The following is a 20895-nucleotide window of genomic DNA, read 5'->3' on the forward strand; positions in this document are numbered from 1 at the left end:
TTATGGCGAAACTTGGGGAATGATGAAGATTTCTCTCGTATTTGGGGTTTTTGCTTGGTAAGATCATCCAAAGAACTAAGAACCATCATGACAAGAAGGAAGGGAAAGAAAAAAAACTAGTTATCATTTGGCTTTCGAATGGTTAGTTCGGCTGGCGTTGGTGTTGGTTTAAGACGATATGCTGGTGTCTAGAGGCTCGAGGTAAAGCTTTTTCCACACACACACACACACACACACACACACATATATATATACGAACTTGGTCCCGAGGTACAAGAAGAAGAAAAAAAAAACCCCGGTCTGCTTTGAATATACAGGCCATGTGCTGCACGGGCAGGCAGCAACGTAGAAAAGCAAATATGAGAGATGCTCATTCTCATCAAAGGTGCCACGAAGTGCTGCTTCCTTCTAAGCCGGTGCATGCACTATATATGCTGATTCCACACCCCCCACCCGATCTATCTCTAATGCCACGGAATCTTTCATCATCGTCATCATCCGCCCAGTTGTTTCCGTCTCGTCCGTCCCTTTTCATCATCATAATCAAGTGCAGCCAGCCAGCCAGCCAAAATAAAAATTTATATCCATTCGAAAAACTCAAAGCTTCCACCTCTTCGCGATCTCGATGCCCTCGGCCAGCGTGCCGACGCGGGCGTCGATGGCGTAGCCCTGGCGCTCGAGCTCGCGGCAGCGGGCGTACAGGTCGGCGAGCGGGACGGTGAAGCACTCGATGAACTCGTTGTCCTCGAGCTCAGGCTGGGGGTTCTTGTTGGCGGGCTTGGTCATGTCGACGGTGACGTGGACCATGTTGAGGTTCGTGTTGCAGAAGCCGGGGTCTTTGGGGTGGTGGGGGGCGAGTGAGTTAGTATGGTTATTGTTGTTGATGATGATTTGAGTGTGAGGCGATCGCTTTTTTTCTTTCCCTCTTCCTCTTCTTCTTTTTCTTCTTATTCCTCCTCTTCCTCTTCCCGTACATCTGTTTGGTTTTTTTTTTTTCCTTCGATCTTTTCCTTCTCCCCTCTCCGCTCTCCGCTCCGGCCGCCCACCCGTCCTCCGCCCTCAAAATTCCAAGAAAAGACCAAAAAAGAAAAAAAGAAAGAACCAAACTCACCATTCCACATAACCGGACTCACCCCAAACCCCTCATCCACACCCACCACCACCCCCTCATACCCCGTCTCCTCCTTGAGCTCGCGCACCGCGCACCGCTCGGGCGTCTCGCCCGCGTCGACGAGGCCCGCGGGGACCTCGATGCACACGGCGCCGACGGGGGGGCGGAACTGTTTCTGGAGCAGCAGCGACGGCGGCTCGTCGCTGCCGGGCGTCTGCAATATGGCGACGATGCCGACGCCGTCGACGGCCGAGTCGGCGGGCCGCGTCTGGCGCTCGGCCGACTCCCAGTCGCGCGTGGTGGAGGTGGGGTCGGTGTAGGTTGTTCTGTTTTTTTTTTGGTGTTGGTTTTTTTTTTTTTGGTTGGTTTTGGTGGACGGTGTGTGTGTGTGTGTGTACGTACTTTACCAGGCGCACCCAGCAGGCGTCTTTGGGGTCCTGTGGGCGGCACGGCGCGATTGGTTAGCGGTGCGTTGTCGTGAGAGTGGGGGGAGGGGAGGGGACTGCTCGGGCTGCTTGGTGTTTCTGGTTGAGGTGGGGCCGGGGGAAGGGTGACGCACCAGCGGCTCGGTCTTGACTATCTTGGCGTCGGCAGCCGACATGGCGGGCAATGGTTTGTGTGACGGGCGGGTTGGTTTTGGGGGAAGTGAAGGCGTTGGAAGGGGCGATGTGTGAGAGGAGGGATCGTGAGGTTGGTGTTGCCCCGCGGCGGCGAGCGAGCGCGAGTCAAACCGCGGAGGGGGATCAACGATGACGCACTCGGATCAGGGTCCAGTCGCGGCACTAAGCGAAGCGGATTGACCAATTCTCAACGTCACGCAGTTTCGTCTGACCCGCGCTTCCAATTGTCTCGAAAGTCGCGGTGTGGACGGGGCGGGCGAGAGCGGTGAGTGAAGGCGCGAGCCAGAGGCTTGCGTCCAACCGCCTGCTTCTCGCCGCCCTTCTGCTGTGTTTCTCTTGACTTAGTCAAGTCGGATCGCCGTCCTTGCTTAACCGCCCATCCGCCCGCACCCCCCGACGAACCCCCCACCACGTCGCACCGACTCATCTTGCAGCGTGCAGAACCGCTCCTCTTCCTTCCTGTGCCTGTCCGATCGATCTGACCTGCGTACGCGTCTACGTGTGCGTGATCTATCGATTCTGTGGTTACAGTCTGTTGATGTGTACACCCGCCTGCCACCGACTGGAGCGCCGAAGATTCGCTATGGCCTGCGCGCGCGTGCAGTACAGTACATGCAAAACATACAGATCTGCTTCATGTCTGGAAAAAGAAAACAAAGACGGAAAAACAGAGAAGGAATAGAACAAGACAACGCCATACGCACATGCATGCAAGACTCCTGCCCGCGGCCGAGCCTTTCTCTCCCCCCGGTTGCTCTCGGGTAGGTTCCCAAGTTGTGAGAAGTAGCTGTCCGCCCCGCGCCTACTTCTCAGCCGTGGAATCGGAAAGGAAATTGAAGTGTAAGAGGAGAAGGAGGAGGATGTGGACCACCACCGGCGGGCGTCCAATGAATGCATGCCACGGTCCTTTGCGGCTCATAATCCGTGCAACGTTTCCTCCGCGCCAGAAATCACCAGCCGCCGAACATGGTGAGCGTCGCGGACACCAACCCTCCTTTCCCTTTTAGGAAGACTTGGGCCGCCTTCCATGCCCGTTCACCAAATGGGACTCATCGCCGATTGGGAGGGATTCAAGTCTTGTGTGGGCTGAAAAGCGAGGTCCACGCCAGGGAATCGGTGACGAGAGACGCACAGCAGCAGAAGCACGAAGTAAAGGGAAACAACGAAAAGGGGGTGGAAGTCTTCAACCAGTGACCTACCAGATATGGGACCTTCTTTTTTTTTTCTTTTGCCAAAAGTCTCGTCCATTAACTGGCGCACAAAATTCGTCTTCCGTTGCAGTCGTACCGCCAGTGCGACCCGTGTGAGAGCGTGTATGTATACGTGTGTGTGTGTGTACGTGTGCGTGTGCGAGATAGTTGTGAGTATGTGTGTGTGTGTGTGTGTGTGCGTGTGTGTGTGGATGTGGAACAAGCAATAATTTTCTTTATTTTTCTATTTTCAATTTTTCCCTCCACCTACCACAATCCTCTGTGTTGCCACATGCCCACGGATGGCTTTCCTTTTTTTCTTTTTCTGTCCCAAGGCCAATCTTCTGTGCTCTTCTCCCCCCCGTCGGCTCGACGGCCCACCCCAGGCGGATCCTGGCTTTCGGATATGCACGTCGCACGATGAGGTCGCACAGATCGATAAGCGCGTTTCGACCCGTCTGCGCCAGGGATGTGGTGGAAGGAAAGAAGGAAGGAAGGGGAAGGTGGGAGAGTGAGACAGCCATTTTGGCTGACCTTCCAGGTGTGGCGCTGACGGGGATGATGGGGGGGTGGGTGGGTGTATTGGTGTGGAGGGATTGTGGTTCACATGCAGGCGCGGGTGTGTAGCTGGGCTGCCGTGTGCCATGTAATGCGCGTGATGAGCAACATTGTCTGGCGTGGTGTGTCTGCGATCCCGGGTTTTGCCTCCTTTCGCCGGGGAGAGGAGGGGGTCGAGGTGTGGTATGCGGACCAGGAATTCCCGCATCGCCCCGATCGACTCTGTGTAGCCGTGGCGGCGGCGGTGGCTTTGACCGTGCACACCGGGCATGTGGCACTCGTAGCGTGATCGCCTCTCGGGTCCGCGGGAAAAAGCAGTCATGGACTGTGGCCTAGAGGAGGCTACGTACCCGGCGGCTGGAAGGCATTCAAGGGGCAGTCGTTAAGGCTGAGGTTGGCATGCCAGGTGAAATGATGTCATCCAAGGGCGTGTACCGCAAGGCAAGCTTTTGTGGAATGGCCACAAGGCTTTGTAAGGGAGACGGAAGCTTGGCGGCGGGTTGAGCCGGAGGTGATTATAGACGAGAGCAGCATTGTCATTCATAATCACACATTGTAGCAGTCAGTGCGTGCCGAAGTGCCCCAGTTAGGTCTATGAGCCATATTGGCCCCTTCGCTACCTCGTAAGGATAAGCGAGAAACCCGAATATGGACTCGCCCAGGCGAATAGTAAGGCGTCGTTGGACTTGATGGAAAGAAGCTTGATGAAGACTTGGTGTAGGGCTTTCCACGGGCAGACCACCACGAGAAACGACATTGAAATTAGCATATAGGAACAAGACTACATACTTATTCTCTGACTGTGGCGTGAGAACCAATCGAAGAAAGTTAGTGTCGTGGCCAATTGGCGGCGCACGCATGAGGCTGTCTAGCAGGATTCCCGACTTGCTGAACCGCAACCTCTCGGCCGTGGTCTGCCCTACCGATTTAGGCGGGTTGATGTATACTTCTGACTGTTCGATGGAATCAGCATTCGTCCTGCTGTTGCCATTGCTTGATCCTCCCATACTCTCCATTGACGGGTGAACAACTTCCTTTTCTTCCATTTTTTCATTTCTCTTTTACAAGCACAAGCAAGCAGGTGGCAAAAAAAATCCTCCTCGTGAAGGGTAATGAACATTGGATGGCGTCCGAATGGGCGGAGCAATATGCTAAGAAGGTTCTATCCAATGGCTAGGGGCTCCCCCGGGTACAGATTACGGGACAGGACCCCCGGTTTACCTCCTTCTTTTGGGAGCAAGTATGCTGTAAGTTGCGGATATCACAGTACATGACTACCGCATATTACCTCTAAGCCGACGGCCAGGCCGGACGTACGAACCAAACGGTAGAGCTTGCTATTAGATACCACGTCTCTACTTTCCCCGACACCGAATGGACAGCGGTCCTCCCCCCTTTATAGGCCTCGATGAACAACGCCATCAACGCCATCAACCCGACCACCAGTTTCTCCCCAAACCAGCTCCTTTATAGAGCCAATCCAAGGATGGATCCCCTTGCCGCCAGGCGGCGAAGGCTTAGAAGGCCATCTCCTTCGCCGCTGTTGACTGAAAGACTTGATATAACGCTCACCACAAGCCGTTACGCTTATGGGTAGGTGACAAGGTCTTTATCAGGATCCATCAGGGATACAAGGCCCTCGGACACGCGGACTGAAAATTCATACATCAACGGGTCGGCCTATTCCCTATTAAACGCAAGGTCAGTAATCTGGCCTACGAAGTCGACATACCCCCGAACTGGAGGATCCACCTAGTCAACTCCATAGCGCACCTCGAGCCCGCCCCGAAGGAACGTGATCCTAATGGAAGCGACGCATACCCGGAACCAGACTCGGATCTCTCAAGCGACTGGTTTGTCTTCCAAGAAATGAAAAGTTGTATTAAAAATTACTTGGTCTATTCATCAAAACAGAGACTACTCGTCTGTACTATACAAGCGTCGAAACGTATAAACTTCGTCGAAAGCCATGAACAAGAATTCGTCTTTCATCTCCATCTCTCTTCGCCTTTTCTCTTGAACAGAAACACCATGCAAGTCTTGCAAAGCAGTACGTGTCGAATACGCCGACGACGACGTCTACGACGACGACGACGACGACGGCAGGGCGCAGCCCAACAAGTCTCGACAGCAGTAAGCTCCCCATCTCTCTGCTGCCCTCCCCCCTCCCCCTCATTTCCACTCTTCTTTTTCTGATCATCCCCAAAACAACAACAACAAAACAACCCTTCTTCAGTTTCACGGCCTCAACTCGCACCAAATGTACGGGAAGATGACCCTGCAGGCGGTCCAGAAGACGGCGACGCTGCTGACGAGCGCCCACGGCTTCATCAGCAGCGGCGCCTCCGACACGCGGATCCAGATGGCGTACATGGCGACGGAGAAGAAGTGGTAGAAGAGGATGAGCGGCTGGCGGATGATGCCGGCGAGCAAGCCGACGGGCCCGTCGATGCAGTTGCCGCCGCGCTGGAAGTAGCGGAAGCAGCCGAGCTGGAGCGTCTTGAGGTTGGGGTCTGTGTTTGATTTATTGACGTTAGAGCTTTGATCAAGTCTCCTTCCTCTTCTCAAAAAAAAAAAAAAGAGCAGGAAGGAAAGGAAAGGGAGGAGAGGAAAGTGAAGCTTACCGTCGGCGGCGAACAGCGCGTACAGCGCCAGCGCGAGGATGTTGATGACGGCGGCCCAGTTCTTGCGGCGCCAATGAAAGGCCTTCATCTGCCTGAGCACGAGGTGGTGGTCGGCCAGGCTGGGCACGCTGTCGGGATGCAGCAGCTCGGCCAGCAAGACGACGTCGTTGAAGGCGACCGTCATGCCGCCGCCCGTCAGCGGGTGGCGCATGTTCAGGGCGTCGCCGGCGATGACCAGGCCCGGGGTGCGGTTGGTCGCGGGCGGCAGGAACGAGTTGGGCATGGAGCGCAGCTTGCCGGCGCGCATGGCGGCCTCGAAGCTCGGCTGCACGCACTTGGGCAGGCTGGGCAGCACCACGTTCTCCAGGTGGTTCTTGACGCCGCCGGCGGCGACCGAGGCCGAGGGCAGCTTGTCCGGGATGTCGATCAGGGCGCGCGTCTCGTGCGTGCCGATCTGGTAGAGCAGCACGGGCGGGCCCTCGGTGAGGATGACGTGCCCGTGGCCGGGCATGGGCAGCTCGGCATCGATCAGCTCGAGCGCGAAGAACTTGCTGCGCACCTCGGGCCGGTGCGGGTGGTTCGACTTGCGGAACTTGGACGCGTAGCCGTCGGCGACGAGCGTGATGTGGCCGAAGTACTGCACCCGTCAGCAATCTCTCTCTCTCTCTCTCTCTCCAACCCGAACGAACCCCAACCACGCCGCGATGTAGCAGTAGATCACAAAAAAAAAAAAGAAAAGAAAACTCACATAATCCTTCTCCCCCTTCGTCGAGCACTCCACCCCCAACACCTGCCCCGTCCACCCATTCCTCACCAAATCCTTCGCCTCCGTCTCCACCACCGTCACGTTCCGCTCCCTCCCCGCCGCCTCCCTCAACCTCGAAATGAACCTCCCATGATGAAACCCCTTCCCCTGCGGCCTCTTCCCGCCATTCCCCCCACCAGCCCCTTCCTCCTTCGGATACGGAATCCCCACCCCCGTCCCATAATACACGACATCATACCCAAAACACGGCACGGCGTCGATCCCCTCCAGACAATCCCCCAACCCCAGCGCCCGCAGCGCCCCCACCCCGCCCGGCTGCAGCAGTTCCCCCACGATCCGGTCCGGCTCCCGCAGCGAGCGCTCGAGCAGGATCACCGACCGCCCTTGCCGCGCGAGCGCCACGGCCGCGGCGGTGCCGAACACGCCCGCCCCGATGATGACGACGTCCGCGTCGTGGTGGACGAGGCGCCGCCGGTGCTGCTCGTCGTGGTAGGGGCCGCGGGCCGTGGGGTCGGTGCCGGAGGGTGGGGTGGGGGCGGTGGTGGAGGGGCCCGTGTCGTCGAGGATGAGGGGCATTGTGGGTGGTGGTGGTGGTGGTGGTGTTGTGGTTGTTTTTCGGTGGGGGGCGGGCGGTTGTGCGTGGGCGTGCGTGCGTGATGCGGTCGGTGGTGGAAGTGGCGTGCGTGTGTGATGCGGTCGGCGGCGGCGGCGGCGGCGGTGGTGCGTTGCGGCGCTGCTGCTGCTGTTGCTGCGGAAGGCGACGATGGTGATGTAATGACTTTTTGTCGTCGGAAAGGGGGAGGGTGGAAAGACGAGTCGGTCAGCGGGGCGCACACGCGGAGGGTTGTGCGGGTGTGGGTGCGGTCGTCGAGGCGGAAGGTGGAGGAGTCGACGGGGTCGACGGGTTGAGGTTGAATCTCTCGAGGCGGCGCGAGGGAGCGAATAGACGTCGAGAGGATCAGCCGAGGGCGTTTTTGTTGGCCCAGAAATTGCTGCAGGGACCCCGAGCTTTATTATAAAAAAAATCGGATGCGGCCAGTCCCAATGGATCAATTAAAGCAGATAAGATTGGTGGGACGAGCGCAAGAGGAAAGAAGAAGAGAAAAAAAAAAAAGTCGTCGAGAGGTCTCGCGATTGCTGGGCCAGGGTCATGATGATGGGGAATCGGGTGGCGCAACCAGAGCGAAGGCGGACAGGGGCGCGCGGGCGTCGCTGAGGGCGGTGAGCCGGCCGCGCTTTCACATGCAGGAACCGCGCCAGGAACCCGCCGGCTGCCCATGGCCGCGGCGGTGCGGTGGCGGGCGGCACAGCAGCGGCCACCTCTTCCCCGGCGGTCGCACAGCTCAGCGTGCAGCAGCTGCTGGAGTGCGGGGGGAGCACGGCGCCATCTTCACCACAAACACGTGGTGGTCAGCCCATTGTGCCGCCATCTCAACGCCTCGCAGCCCACTTCGTCTATCCGCCATCACATCCTCATAAAACCGCCATCCGCCTTGGCGCGAGAGTCATGGTCCACCGCCCAGCAGAAAGCGTGGTATTACTATTATGCACCTTACTATATACAAGTGCCTGAATCTTCCAACTTCCGTCTTCTTGATCTTCTTCTTCTGTGTGCATCATTGGCCGTACGTGCCATATAAGGCGGTGGCTGGCTAGTAAGAGATGCCGCTGCAAAGCGATATTGCGCGGTCTTGAGAGAGAGAGGGGGTAGCAAAAAGAAAAGAGAACTCGGTGGGAATCAAAATCATCAAGGAAAAGAAGAGCAAGACGTCGAGACTCTGTGGACGCCCGGGGGAATGCTCGCAATGATGTCGCTCGAAGAAAAAAAAAAGGAAAACGCCTGGGGTAATCACCCGGTGGTATGCATCCACGACTTCTTCGCCCGCTCCTGCGCGTCGAGATTCCCGCGCGCTTTTCGCTCAGAACGCCGCCTCGGCCTCAGTAACCCGCACGCTCATGCGCTTCTTGTCGGGCATCGGCGACGCGAGTGGCGTTGGCACCTCGACGATGGTCGAATGCCTCGGGATCGCCAACGTTTCCACTCGCACAGCCTCGACGCTCGGTTCCGACCCGACCATCGACTGCGAATGCCGGTAGTAGGCGTCGAAGAATTCGCTGAACCGGTCTGTGCCCGCTGGATTCGGCGAGGGCGGGGGCATCAGCGAGTTGGCCCCGATGCTATGGCGCCGGCTGGACATGCTGTCACTGCGCTCGAGACCAAACTTGGTGGTGGCCGGCAATGCTTCTCCTGTGACCGTCTCGGCGCTGGAGACCGACGACCGGCGGCGCAGCGAGTCGGTGCTGTACGCGCTCTCCGATGCGCTCACATCGCGCTTGTGTTGCGGCACATAGACGGAGGGTTGGAGGATGTAAAAGTTGGCTTCGATTTCTAGAGATGGCACAGCGGGGATGTCTCCCTCGTCCTCGGCTTCTACACCCATGCCGGTAAGTCACGTGCACTGGCAGCCATGTCAGAGGGAGAATGCATACTAGCGCGACGGCTCCTGATTGACGACAAGGAGCCCTTTCTCGATCGCGGTTCGGGAGACTCGGCGGGGAAAATCGAGCGCGCCTCGTCTCTCGAACGACGAGGGATGTAAGATTGCGGGTACACCCTGACGGGCGACGGGAGCGGCGATGCGCCACGCGCGGGCGATGAAGGATTGCTTCCCGTCGAGGGAGCGCCCATGGTGTAATCCAACGAGGCGGCCATCGAGTTGGCATTTGCCGCCGTGTCATCGGCAGTCGAAGGCCTCCACGAGATGCGCGACACCGTCTCCACCACGGGAAGCTGCGGTGTTTCTGGGTGGTAAACGGCAGGGCGGAGAAGTTCAGGTGACGTGGAGCTCTCTCCACGGTCGTTGGACACGGCCGATATGCGGATGATCGGAGACTCGGGCTCCATGTCGGGGCGGGATACGCATTTGGGGGAGATGGGGGAGGTGGGGGTGGTGGGAGATGCGGGCTCCCCGGGAGAAGCCTCCGTCTGGGCGGCGACTTCAACGACGCCGTGGTTCTTCCTGCCGGTAAGCTCTGCTTGTGAGGGCTCCAGCCTCAAGGTGAGTTGCGCGTTCCTGCGCGGCGGCGACGACGGTGGCTTGGGAGCAGCATCTCCAGAAGCGTTTGTGCCATGAGGCAGATGCGTGACGCTGGTGGCGGGGGAGATAAGCTTTGGTGTCTGAGAAACGGCGCTGCCGATCAAAGTGTTGGTGCTGACGGAAGGATGCCGGGAAGAGGCACGCATTGAGGATCCGGTGGGAGAGGTCGGGCGAGATTGGGCGACGCCGCCATAGTATCCAGCTTCCAATGCCCTGATTCCAAAAAGATCGCCCTCGTCCCTCTCTCTATCATTCAAGGCTAGATTGTCCGTCTCCGCTGTCGTCTGCTGCTTCTTGAGCGCAATGTGCTTCTTCAACCTGGAGAACGTGTGAGCAATGCGACGGGGGCGGGGCCGGAAAGCGGAGGCCTACTGTTGTCTGCTGTAGAGCAGCTTGCAGAATCCAGCAAGGATTGTGAGCACGAGCAGGCACGCAAAAACGATACTGCAAACGACGTCAGCGCGGGTAGGGGAGGCGGTGCTTTGGACCACGCACAAGAACTTCCAGACCAAGCCGATACTCGCAAAGCCACCCATGATTAGTATTAGATATAAGCGGTAGAGGTTGCAAAAGATCGTCGTGCTGCGGGGCAGCTAGATGTTGGGATAGCAGCGGGGTGAAAAGAGTGGCGGGCAGGGGATTGGGCGACAGAAAGAACGACAATGCGAACAGAGACAGTCGAGCTCTACTCGACAAGGGAGAAAAGAGAGCGGCAGGACCGACGGAGGGATACGGGAGGGGCGAACAAGGGCCTCACGAGTCGGCATGGCGGGTATTGCCTTCTATAGTAGGGTGACTAGGGAGGGCGCTCGCGCAGAGGACCCCAAGAGGCTACTGGGAGATCAACCGAGTCGTTTCGAAGGCTTGGCTATAGCTGAAACGTTTTAAGTGTCCTGACAGGTGGGCAGGTGTACGCGCAGACCCCGGGATGCGGCGCCAGTCGAATGCAGCAATGCCCCCGCATTATTGGATCAAGAGGGAGCCAGGAAGAGAGCGAGTTCCGAACGACACCAGACACTGCGCGCACCTCAGCGGTCTGCCAGACCGAGAAGGGCGGTCCGGAAGAGGGCATCGGGCGGCGCCGGTGTGGAGCGAGTACCTAGGTGTGGGAGAAGTTGAGAAGCGGCTCCGGGACTTGTGTCGAGAACGGGGACGTGCAAAGGAAGCTCCCCCCCCCAGGGCACAGGGCACCATGGTCGACCGAAGCTACGCCAAGACGCGTGGGTGCATGATGGAGGCTCTGTCGCGCGACTCACCAAGCGACGGCTGCCGGAAGAGGCATCGGGCTGGCGCAATCGGGCAGTGGCGCAGAGCCGAGGCGGGTCCCTCCAGCGAGCAGTTGGACGGTTATGGAGCAGTAATGTACGGCCGAGGCCACAGGCTGACAGATCTCGAAACGGCAGAAGCGGACGGAGGGCGATCACAGACGAGCGAGGCAGTCGAGCGGGCGTGGGCGCAGAGGATGCGCAAGCGAGGACCAGCAGGACCAGCAGGACCAGCAGCTAGCGGGAGGCCCCTCGCCAGGAACAGGCCTAGCGCGGGTGCCGCAATCAAACCGCGGGCCGCACCAGCTGAGAATAGCAATCCCAGATTCGCGACATCGCCGCTTTCTGCCATCGCATGTTTCACCTCGCGCCGGGACTCCTTCTGACACGCCTGCCCGTGCTCCCCGCGAGGCTGTGCAGTCGCATTCTTGCTCCATCCAGCAGCCGCTTGCGCATCCTCTGCCCCGCCGCACCCGCGCCAACGCAAGCTCGCCGGCCCAAGTGCCGCCTCCGGTCGGCACCCGACACGCCATCGCGTCACTGCGAAAGCAAGAACGAACTGCCTGCGCTCCCCTCAGGAGGTCGTGATTTTCCGGTACGAGGCCAAGCCTGCCTTATCGCCCGAGCTTGCATCGCGCCTTTCTGTGCAACACGAAGCGGAAACACTGTTAGATTAAGCCGCCCTAGTTCGAGAGCCGTCTTTCGATCCCGTTTGCTTTTCGATGCGCAAAAGCGCGGATTCTCAAAAATCCATGGCGAAATTCGACCCTTTGTCCAACATTCTACTGCGTGGAAGCTTGTCAAGTCGTTCACTCTTGTTTCTTCAGGCTGACAATCCAAACGGCTAACAGTCCGTACCATATCGAGACTCGGCATCACGAAAACGAACATGCAGCTCGGGTCAATCAAATCTCTGTAGAAACGTCGTTATCGGCCCATCTTTACGGCGCTGCGTCAGCCACAATGGGACAATGCGGGGTCTCTGTCGCTGACCCAGAGGTCACCCGAGTGGGAGCCACCGAACATGCTTGTGTCGATGCTCGCGTATCGGACAGACCAGTCATTGAACAACGCGCAGCCATCCTCAAGAACGTTCTAGACTGGTAGCGGGGGCAATTTCAATTTTGCTGCACAAATATCATATCTATTACCAGAAAATGAGTCCCGTACGTATCAAGAAACACTTCACTCTAGCATAGTCAACTCTGCATGTTTACGAAGAACGTGAACGCCAAGCCATGGCCTGGCTAGGTGTACTGTCGCCTAGATTCACGGTGGCAACACCGACCCTCCGCGCCGCAATTGCTCTTCGTCCGCAGCTTGCCGAGCACGCCGCATGGTTTCTGCAAGCGACTGGTAGGAGGGAGATGGTACAAGATGTGAATCCTTCTCACGACTGCAACCACAAGTCTTGGGTTTAACTGGAACTACCGTGGACTACCAACTTCGGCAAACAGGCATAGTCGTGAGAAATTCTCACTTCCTCGAGTCCATGATATCCACCCTTGGACAAAAACGAGTCTTCGTCAGCCCAGATGGTATTGCTGCCTCAACGGAACCCGCTAGCCACGACTCCGACATCCGTCAAGTCAGTGGTTATGGAGGAGAGTATGAGCATTTGAGGAGCTGTACGAGATGCGATCCTACACACGTTGATACTGACATCAAGGACACAACCTCTCATACATCACTCATCATCATGGCCGCATTGATCTCTTTTCTTGTCCTCCCCACCGCAAATTTGGCAGCAGCCAAGGCCTTTTCCAAAGGTGTTTTGGCCCGCTACATGGTAAACGATGGTAAACGGACTCTTTATTTCAGCTGCTGCAGTTACCGCCAACTGTCCCAGAGTTGGAAATGTGTACGAAGACCACGCTCACCAAGACGTCAAAGATGCTTTCGACATGAACCTTGACGGATTCCCACGGTCCGTTTTCTCATCTGCTTACAGGTAGCAAACTATCCATACTGCCTGTGATCATCTCCGTGGGCAAGAATCACATATCTACCCTGGTAGGAGGACAACACCTGGTGGTTGGGTTGTCGGAGTTGGCGACAACGACCGGGACAACAAATGAGGCAGTCATAAATCGTGGGAGTCGCAAAAGGGAGTATACAGAATCATGGACATTTGACATTGGAGGAGTGCTCCGATCGATTGCTCCTAAGGACGCTGGTAGATATGAGGAAGGTAAAAAGATCGTAAAGAGGTTGCGCGCAGGTGGCGGCACGACTTCGCAAAGGCGCTGCGGGCGCTGCGGCAAGACAGGACCTATCATTGTGCGTGCGAGGAATTATTAGATAGTAGATAACGGAGATACTCTTTCATACCACAGTAACTGTCATTTTCACCCTCCGCAACCCTCGAGGCTGCCTGCAACCGCGTTTCGTCCCTCCTTTTTCTTCGCGCGTCGTAGTCGCATTCGGCTACCATCGGCAGATTCGGCCGCTTCGGGCACTAGCGCTTCCCGCTAGCGTTGCCGCAGCCGGGACGCTAGGGACGCTAGCGGGTCTGGCCTCCGAGCCGACTCGGCCCCCGCAAAAATTTTTCTGTACCGTCGCATCCGCCCAACAGCCCACGCTCCAGCTTGCCGATCTCCTGCACATCTGTCTTGCCCGAGCTCGCCTGCCTTCGAGCCTTGGTGTTGCAGCAAAAACAACAATCAAAAACTCGCCCCTCGGGCTTCTGCTGCCCTCAACACCACCAACACCACCAAACCTCCCCTTTTCTTCTCCTCTTCACACCGCAAGCAAAAAAGGTGTAACCCCGTTATGGGATTCGCTGCATCCGCCGGGAATCGAATCGAACCCGGGCCAGCACCCGGTCTACAGCTCCCTCTCGCAGCCGAAGGCTAGCGCGAAGATTGTGGGTTTTTCGTACCGGGGGTCCTGGCGGTACTTTTAATGTGGCACGATAAGTCAGAACTACATCAACTCGCAAAGAAAACGTGGCCCTGGTCGTATCCTAAGGGTATGATAGGTCAAAGTCGCATTGATCGCAAAAAAAAATCACTTGACGCTAGCCTTCCGCTGCAATACCCACCTGTACAAGTTTCCAATTATTAATGTCCAGGCAAAACAAAAAAGATATAATACCGGAATTGAACCAGTTAATGATGGATCCGCGGGGAATCTGTTAAGAATTAATTTGCTGTCAATGCGATTCGAACCTGGGAATATTTACCGAACCCCGGACCACTCCCATACATAATTAGCCCCGTTTTTAATTGGGGTTTTCGATGCTAAGGGAGTATTATACCACTAAACCACAGACCCGATGCTGCTTTGATGGAAAATGTGGTAGCAGTTGATGAATATATAGACGAGATTTGCTGTCCAGCAGCTGTAAACGGGTCCTGACCTCTTCAGTCTGGTATACATACAATACCTGACGAACGGCTAAAACGATGTCCTTATCTTCAACAGCCGGTTCGCTTAGAAAATCGCGTAGCCAGCTGTTTTAAATGGGGAATAAATGGAGCACGGCACTGCAGGTCGGCGATAAACTTGCATGTGAGGTCAGCAGCAGTTCCTCCACGACGACGGTCCCACTTGTTCTTCAACCAGCTTGCGTCGGCATAAAATTTATGAACAGAGTGCGGAAGCCTCGGCAGAGGATGGAAAGGCCGGGAAAAGCAGTGTGGCCAGGCTGACATGTGATGGCGACAGCCTGAGGGGATGTACAGACCTGGCCGTCGCGGGGAAACCAAGCTCCTTTCGAGGGCGGAAGTCAACTGACTATGAGCCACTGCACACAGGTCATGCAGTCCTCAGCTTTACAGGTCTAAGCAGCCGCTCGAGTCTTTGGTCCTTACACGGGGCTTGGGTGAATGGAGTTGATGAAGGAAGACCACGGAGGCAGCTTCGGGAAGTTCACTTTGGAGGAACGGGTGTCCCAGCTAACGATGGTACACGCAGGTCGACCGGCAAGTCTACGGCGGATTGTATTGACGAAGGGCAGGACGTATGGTGAACACCCTGGATGATCGGTCGAAGCAACCACACGTCGTAGCAGGCGAGACGAGAGGCGAGACAGACAACAGGGAGGTAAGAGAGAAGATGAAGGAGAGTCGTTTTTATTGTTGGTTCTAGCATAGCTGGCTAAAGAAACTACTTTAAACCATACTTCGTTCGGGCCCCAAACCTCTGGCAAGCCTCTTCCCACTCCCGCGTCCAGAGTCCAGAGTCCAGAGACCCTGCCCTGCATGGTATCATCGGCTCTCCACCACCACAGTATCAGAGCACAAAAGAAGGTATGCTTCCAAACGAGAAAAAGGACCTTCATTTCCCCGTCTACAAAACGCAACTGCCTCAACTGGCCACAGAAACGCAACCAAAGCCTGACAACCATTTCCGCGGAGGTTTGGAACCACCACGACAAAGTCAGGAGGCAGCAACAAGGAGTATACCTGATGCCGCTTAGGAAACAAAAAGAAAGAAAGAAAAGATGCTGACGCAAAAGCCAGAATACAAGAAACAGCCGGGCGCCCGTGACACATCTCTTCCTTTGCTCAATCGCTGTTCCTGCTTTGGAGCACTTCCGCCGAGTTGCAGTTTCGGGGATGCGTAAGTCGCTTACTACGAGTTCGGTAGGAAAGAAATGATTGGGGAAGATTCGGTGATTGTCACCGCTCTTGATTGACCAAGCACCTTGGAAACCGGCATAAAAAGTTCGTCCGGGGCTCCCCTCTCGACTTCCTGTTTGAAGAGCCACAGATAGTGGAAGCTTGCCAGGGTTCTACCATCCTCGAACAGCTCGACACTTTCCAGCGGCAGAGACCAGGCGGTGGTACATTTGCGTTTGCGGTTGGCGGGCAGCGCGAAGGGGACTGCTGCGGCAAAGGCAATGGTAGCGGGCAGCCACAGACGCGCGGGCGGGCAGCGACAGGGAGGCGGGAACGACCACTGTCCGGTCTGCCAAGTCAACGAGACTTCCGGGCAGGATAAGGCCTACAGCGAGCTCAACCCTATCCCCGGTCAACCTGGTTCTATTCAAAACAGTTGCCTGGACTTCCATCACGAAACTGCACTGCCACCAGCCCCCACCGAGCCAGGACATGATCTCGACCGTCACGGACAAGGCCGTCCAAGAGGATCCCTCTCACTCCCGGGAAGAGGAGACACGTCTGGACAGCGCCGCTAATGGGCCGAAGCCCATCTTACAGCGGTCTTGCCCTGAATCACCATCTCACCATATGTCGTCGTCGTCGTCATCAGCCCGACCAGCGCTGGCTGCGACTATGCTGGCAGCGAACCAGCCAACTTCATGTTGAGTGTGGTTGTTACCGTTGCGTTGCTGCTGGCCATGATGTGTAGAAAGAGAAAAGTGCCGAGGTGGATTGTATGGGCGGCAGTGTACAGCAAGGGCACAATAGGACCAACAAGATGGGATGAACCCAGCTTCAGAGCGTAGCAGATTTGAGACAGAGCAAAAAAACGATGAATTTTTGGAAAAAGCCTGTTCACGTTCTAAAAAGCAAACCCCTCTCATAGAAAAGAGAGAAGCCAGGGTACCATGCAGCCTTTCTTAAGGGATCTTGGGTTCGGGCCGAGTTTATTCGCGAAATTCACTTGGTCGACGATTGCGGCGGAGCCATACTGCTGGGTGTCGACATCTTGGGCCCTGAGGGTATCTCTGTCGATCCTGCGGCGAACCTGCTCCGCATTGGTAGTTGTCAAGGAGCTCAGGTCCCCGTTCAGACTCGCCCCCGATCCGAAGCCCGGGTCAGGGATCTTAAAGCCTGGGCCGTCCGGGCGGCGTGGCGGCGGCGGCGGTGGTGGTGGTGGCGATGGTGGCGGCGGCAAGAATGTCCTATCACAGCAAGTTAGCACTGTAAAAAACATGAAGTTGATGTTGCTGTATAGGGAACATACCCGAAGGACCGCCTCGACACGCATTTCGTGTCGTCGCCTCTACATATTTTACGCACATTAACCTTGACGCGCTTGCGAAGAGCCGCAAGCTCACCACCAGACGACGACTCCGAGAGATTGGCACGCGAAGCCGACCGCTGCTGCACAATAACATCAGTTAAAATTCAATGAATGCAATTAAAATTCAACTTACGAGAATCTTCTCCTTGCCCTTGCCCTGTCCGCTCTTGGAACCATCCTGACGAGCCTGGTCGCCACCCATGTGCAAGCGAAGGACACCACGCTCCTTCGGGAAGTTGGTCCTCAGCCACGGCTTAGCCTGGGCACACGTAGTCTTGTACGCGGCCTCATCTTCATCCTTCACGGCGGCAGAGATGCGCTTAGTAAGGAAAGGCGGGAAGTTAGAAGGCAGCTACACTTATTATTAGTCAAATGCTCTTAATAAGTCTTAATAAACCTCACCTAGAGGTAATCCTAGCCAGCTAAGCTCTCGCAACTCAAGCACTTCGCACCGCGGCCATCGAGGAACTCCTCCGTCAAGATGCTGGGAAAGGTGCACCAATCGCCGACTTTAACGTACTTCGCGCAGGGGCTCTTGCAGCGATACCCGTTTATGCGAGCCGACTCCAGGCGCTTGCCCCGATCGAACACGTCGACGGAGCTAGGGGCAGCCGCAGCCATTCTAGAGGAGCTGTTGAATGTCGTTGTGTGTCGTTGAACGTCTCTGAGAGCCAATGAGACCAAATGGCTGTCACTGCCACTCAATTAGCGCCAGAGAAACACCACCCGAAAATGAGAAAAATCCTCTGTGTAAAAATGTTGCATTCAAGTTTGACTTACAGCGCGCCTTTCGGCGGCGGTGGCCTCCCTGTCGGCGGCGATCTGCCGCCGCTGGAACCAGCGGTCAGCTAGCGGCACGAACACTGCCAACAAGGCAACGAGCGCGCTGAGCGCGGCGCTGACAAGCAGCGGAATGACTATCGTGGTGGTGGTGATGGTGGCGGCGGCGGCGGAGGGCAGCGGGGGCATTGTGTTGTTGTTGTTGGTGCTGTGGAGGCCTAGAAGATATCACGAAGTTAGCAAAGATTCTCGAGGTTGGATAGGAACATGAAGCCTGATGTGGTCTCCCTACGTACGGAATGGGTGTGAGCCTCGTGCTAAAGAGAAAAGAGAGAGAGGAGAGAGTGCGAAAGAAAAGATATACCTGTCGAAGCTGCAGTGCTCCTTCCTCATGGGCCAGCAGCGGACGACTTGGGCAGCGGCCATGACAGCGGATGCGCCTGCCTTCCTTGCACAGAAAACTGGCGGAAGGCACTGACCAGCACCAACACCATCGAGAGCTGATTGAACACCAGAATGCAAAGCCCTGCGGCGAAATTGCCCTATTCATTCTCTACCGATGCAATGGAACGCGCCGTTGCCTGCACGCCCAGGGAAGTCGGCTACGCCAGCAGGTAAACTGCAGCTTCATGTCCCGGTATCACCTCTGTTACTGAGAATGAGAGTTTCGCAGCGAGGCCTTGCATGCGCCGCGCCTGACGCAACGGGCCTTCACTGTCCTGAAACGGAAACACAGTGAACAACATGGAGCAGAATTCAACAACTATCCCGACCTTCCACACAGACATGCAGCTGAATCATGACTTGCATTTTGATGTATGTACCTAAATAGCAGCTAGACCCTGTGCTCTCGTTATGGACGGTTTGGGCACATGAATCACCAAGGAGAGAATTTCATCGACGTATAAAGTGATATCTGAGCTGAATTTTTGATCCCATGTAGTTACACAGAAGCTTCCATGGGCGCCCAAAGTACTTTCTCCGCCTTTCTTTTAGCACTAACTTCACCTCTGGCCTCTTCCTCGATTCTAGGGATGGGGGCATTGGGCCGCCACTCTCCCGTATCCTCTGCGCTATCAGCAATGCTTCATCGGCATCCCAAACGCAGGCCTGCGACACTCTTTCCTCTTCTCCCTCCTTTCCGACGTGCATCTTGTCCACCTGCTCGCGCGTAACCCGTATGTTTTCCTCGCAGCGCTTCCCTGTCTCCGTTAACGCCATTTCCTTGAACTTCAGCTCACTGCGCCCAAATCCGTCTCGTCCCCAAGCGGAGTTCGCATGAAAACTGGGGCCATCCAGAGCTAAGAAATATAACCCTTGTATCGTTTTCAGGCCGTCCATCAACAGGCGCCGTTTGCTGACGGGCAACCGTGGTATCACAACGTGACGATCAACCCAGAGCCTGCGCGCCAACCCTTCGACGCCTCGCCTAGCGAGTACTTCTTTCAAGCTTCCGGTATAGGTACCGTACGTGCCTACGCCCGTGATGAAGCGCCATATAGTAGTGACGGCATAATCCAGCGGTATGCCGAGCGCCTGCGCCGGGATGACTATCCGGTCGAGGAACAGCTTCTGGTCCTCCACACCTTCGAAGCAGTCTCCCACAAACATCTGAGTGTGGATGAGGTCATGCCAGTCCCGGCACTCCCCGTGCACTGCATCGTAGGGCTTGGCGATCCTGTTCTCGAACTTGACGCGTGCCCTGGCAAGGTTCTCGCCGACCTCGAATATGAGCCGGACATCCAAGTCGGACAGCCCTACGCGGCCAACGCGACGGTGCGAGGAGTAGGGCGCATAGTCGATTGTGAGAACGAACTCAAAGAACCGAGCGAGACTGACGACATTGCGAAGGTTGGGAGCGGTGGCGGGGCAGAACTCGGCGTCAAGGGCGAGGCCGACGGCTTCGGAGAGTACGGAGGCGTAGGAGGGTGCGAGGTCCGCAGCTTCGCCCGACGTGCTTGGATCAGTTCCAGAAGCCATTGTGGTTGATGCTTCTGCGTTGCGAAATTTGCAAGGTAGTTGTCGATACTGATTATCCGAAGTGGGCGGCGACTGCCTTAAGTACCCTACGGCAGTCGCGGTTCTGATCAAGCGCTCAACACTGGAACACCCGCATCACTCGCCCAATCATACTACTTGGGAAAGACCCTGCAAGATAAGCTGGGCCCGTTGCAGAAGGAACCATCGCCTTTTTGTCATCCGTACGCTTTATCCCACAAGCGCTGTCTAGAAGTCATATGCAGTAAACCATTAAACTAAGCTGGATAAGAAAAGAAACGGCCGAGTGGATCTATATACTCCACTTTATCCGCCACTGTACCGGACTAACTATCGCTGAGCTCGCTTTTTACCCTGGGCGGCGTGCGCCATCAGTACCATGGTCGTTGGCCCAGACCAAGTCCCTGATATGCCCACGTGCTACCGAGAAGTCCGTGCAGCTATTATCCGCCTGTACTACGGCGGAAGATTTAAGAAGTGCAGAAGCGGGTCTTGGGTCTGTGTGATGAAGTTTGGGTTGTAAGTTTAAGGTTTAAAACCACATTCGCTACCCTTCTGCCTCTTCTCGACGCCTTGTAAGTTTTTCGAACATGATATATATATAGTGAGCACGCCAAACTGAACACTCAACTGAGTTCCACGTCGCCTGGTGCAGTGGCTAAGGGTACCAACCTTTACAACGTTGGATTCCGTATTCCGGGAAGCTAATTTCACCAATTCTGGCGGAGGTCACTGGGCGAGCAAATTTCTTGTGTGTGAGCCGAGAAACGCTCAGATGGTGATATCAGCATTCGGTGCCTCCGTGACGGATGGAAGAAGCACAAAAACGCCTACGCTAAAGCCCCTGGGAAACCCAGGAAAAAGAAAGCCCCCCTCCGCAAAGCACACAAACACAAACTACCCTACCCTCGACGAACCGGAACCAGCCGGCCGTCTTCTGCGGGCGCCAGC

At 56.3% G+C, this 20895-nt stretch overlaps 5 protein-coding genes across 5 annotated transcripts; all 5 read right to left on the bottom strand.

Annotated features, from left to right (window-relative positions):
- Positions 1-597: 597 nt before the first annotated feature.
- BKCO1_13000111 (adp-ribose pyrophosphatase) lies at positions 598-1712 on the bottom strand (the record flags this gene model as incomplete). The annotated part of the gene is made up of 4 exons (XM_020270831.1): positions 598-836; positions 1112-1437; positions 1514-1548; positions 1671-1712. The coding sequence occupies 4 exons, from the start codon at positions 1710-1712 to the stop codon at positions 598-600; spliced, it is 642 nt and encodes a 213-aa protein (XP_020132355.1).
- Positions 1713-5717: 4005 nt separating this feature from the next.
- BKCO1_13000112 (squalene epoxidase) lies at positions 5718-7445 on the bottom strand (the record flags this gene model as incomplete). The annotated part of the gene is made up of 3 exons (XM_020270832.1): positions 5718-5992; positions 6104-6740; positions 6852-7445. 3 exons carry the CDS (start codon positions 7443-7445, stop codon positions 5718-5720), a joined length of 1506 nt encoding a protein of 501 aa, XP_020132352.1.
- A 1343-nt stretch (positions 7446-8788) lies between these two features.
- BKCO1_13000113 (uncharacterized protein) lies at positions 8789-10503 on the bottom strand (the record flags this gene model as incomplete). The annotated part of the gene is made up of 4 exons (XM_020270833.1): positions 8789-9300; positions 9360-10285; positions 10340-10411; positions 10463-10503. 4 exons carry the CDS (start codon positions 10501-10503, stop codon positions 8789-8791), a joined length of 1551 nt encoding a protein of 516 aa, XP_020132353.1.
- A 6216-nt stretch (positions 10504-16719) lies between these two features.
- On the bottom strand, positions 16720-18135 carry BKCO1_13000114 (uncharacterized protein; the record flags this gene model as incomplete). The annotated part of the gene is made up of 4 exons (XM_020270834.1): positions 16720-17044; positions 17107-17246; positions 17300-17518; positions 17947-18135. 4 exons carry the CDS (start codon positions 18133-18135, stop codon positions 16720-16722), a joined length of 873 nt encoding a protein of 290 aa, XP_020132358.1.
- A 705-nt stretch (positions 18136-18840) lies between these two features.
- BKCO1_13000115 (uncharacterized protein) lies at positions 18841-19926 on the bottom strand (the record flags this gene model as incomplete). The annotated part of the gene is made up of 1 exon (XM_020270835.1): positions 18841-19926. One exon carries the CDS (start codon positions 19924-19926, stop codon positions 18841-18843), a length of 1086 nt encoding a protein of 361 aa, XP_020132359.1.
- Positions 19927-20895: the final 969 nt, after the last annotated feature.

This window comes from Diplodia corticola (genome assembly GCF_001883845.1).
Source record: "Diplodia corticola strain CBS 112549 chromosome Unknown scaffold13, whole genome shotgun sequence".
NCBI lineage: Eukaryota > Fungi > Ascomycota > Dothideomycetes > Botryosphaeriales > Botryosphaeriaceae > Diplodia > Diplodia corticola.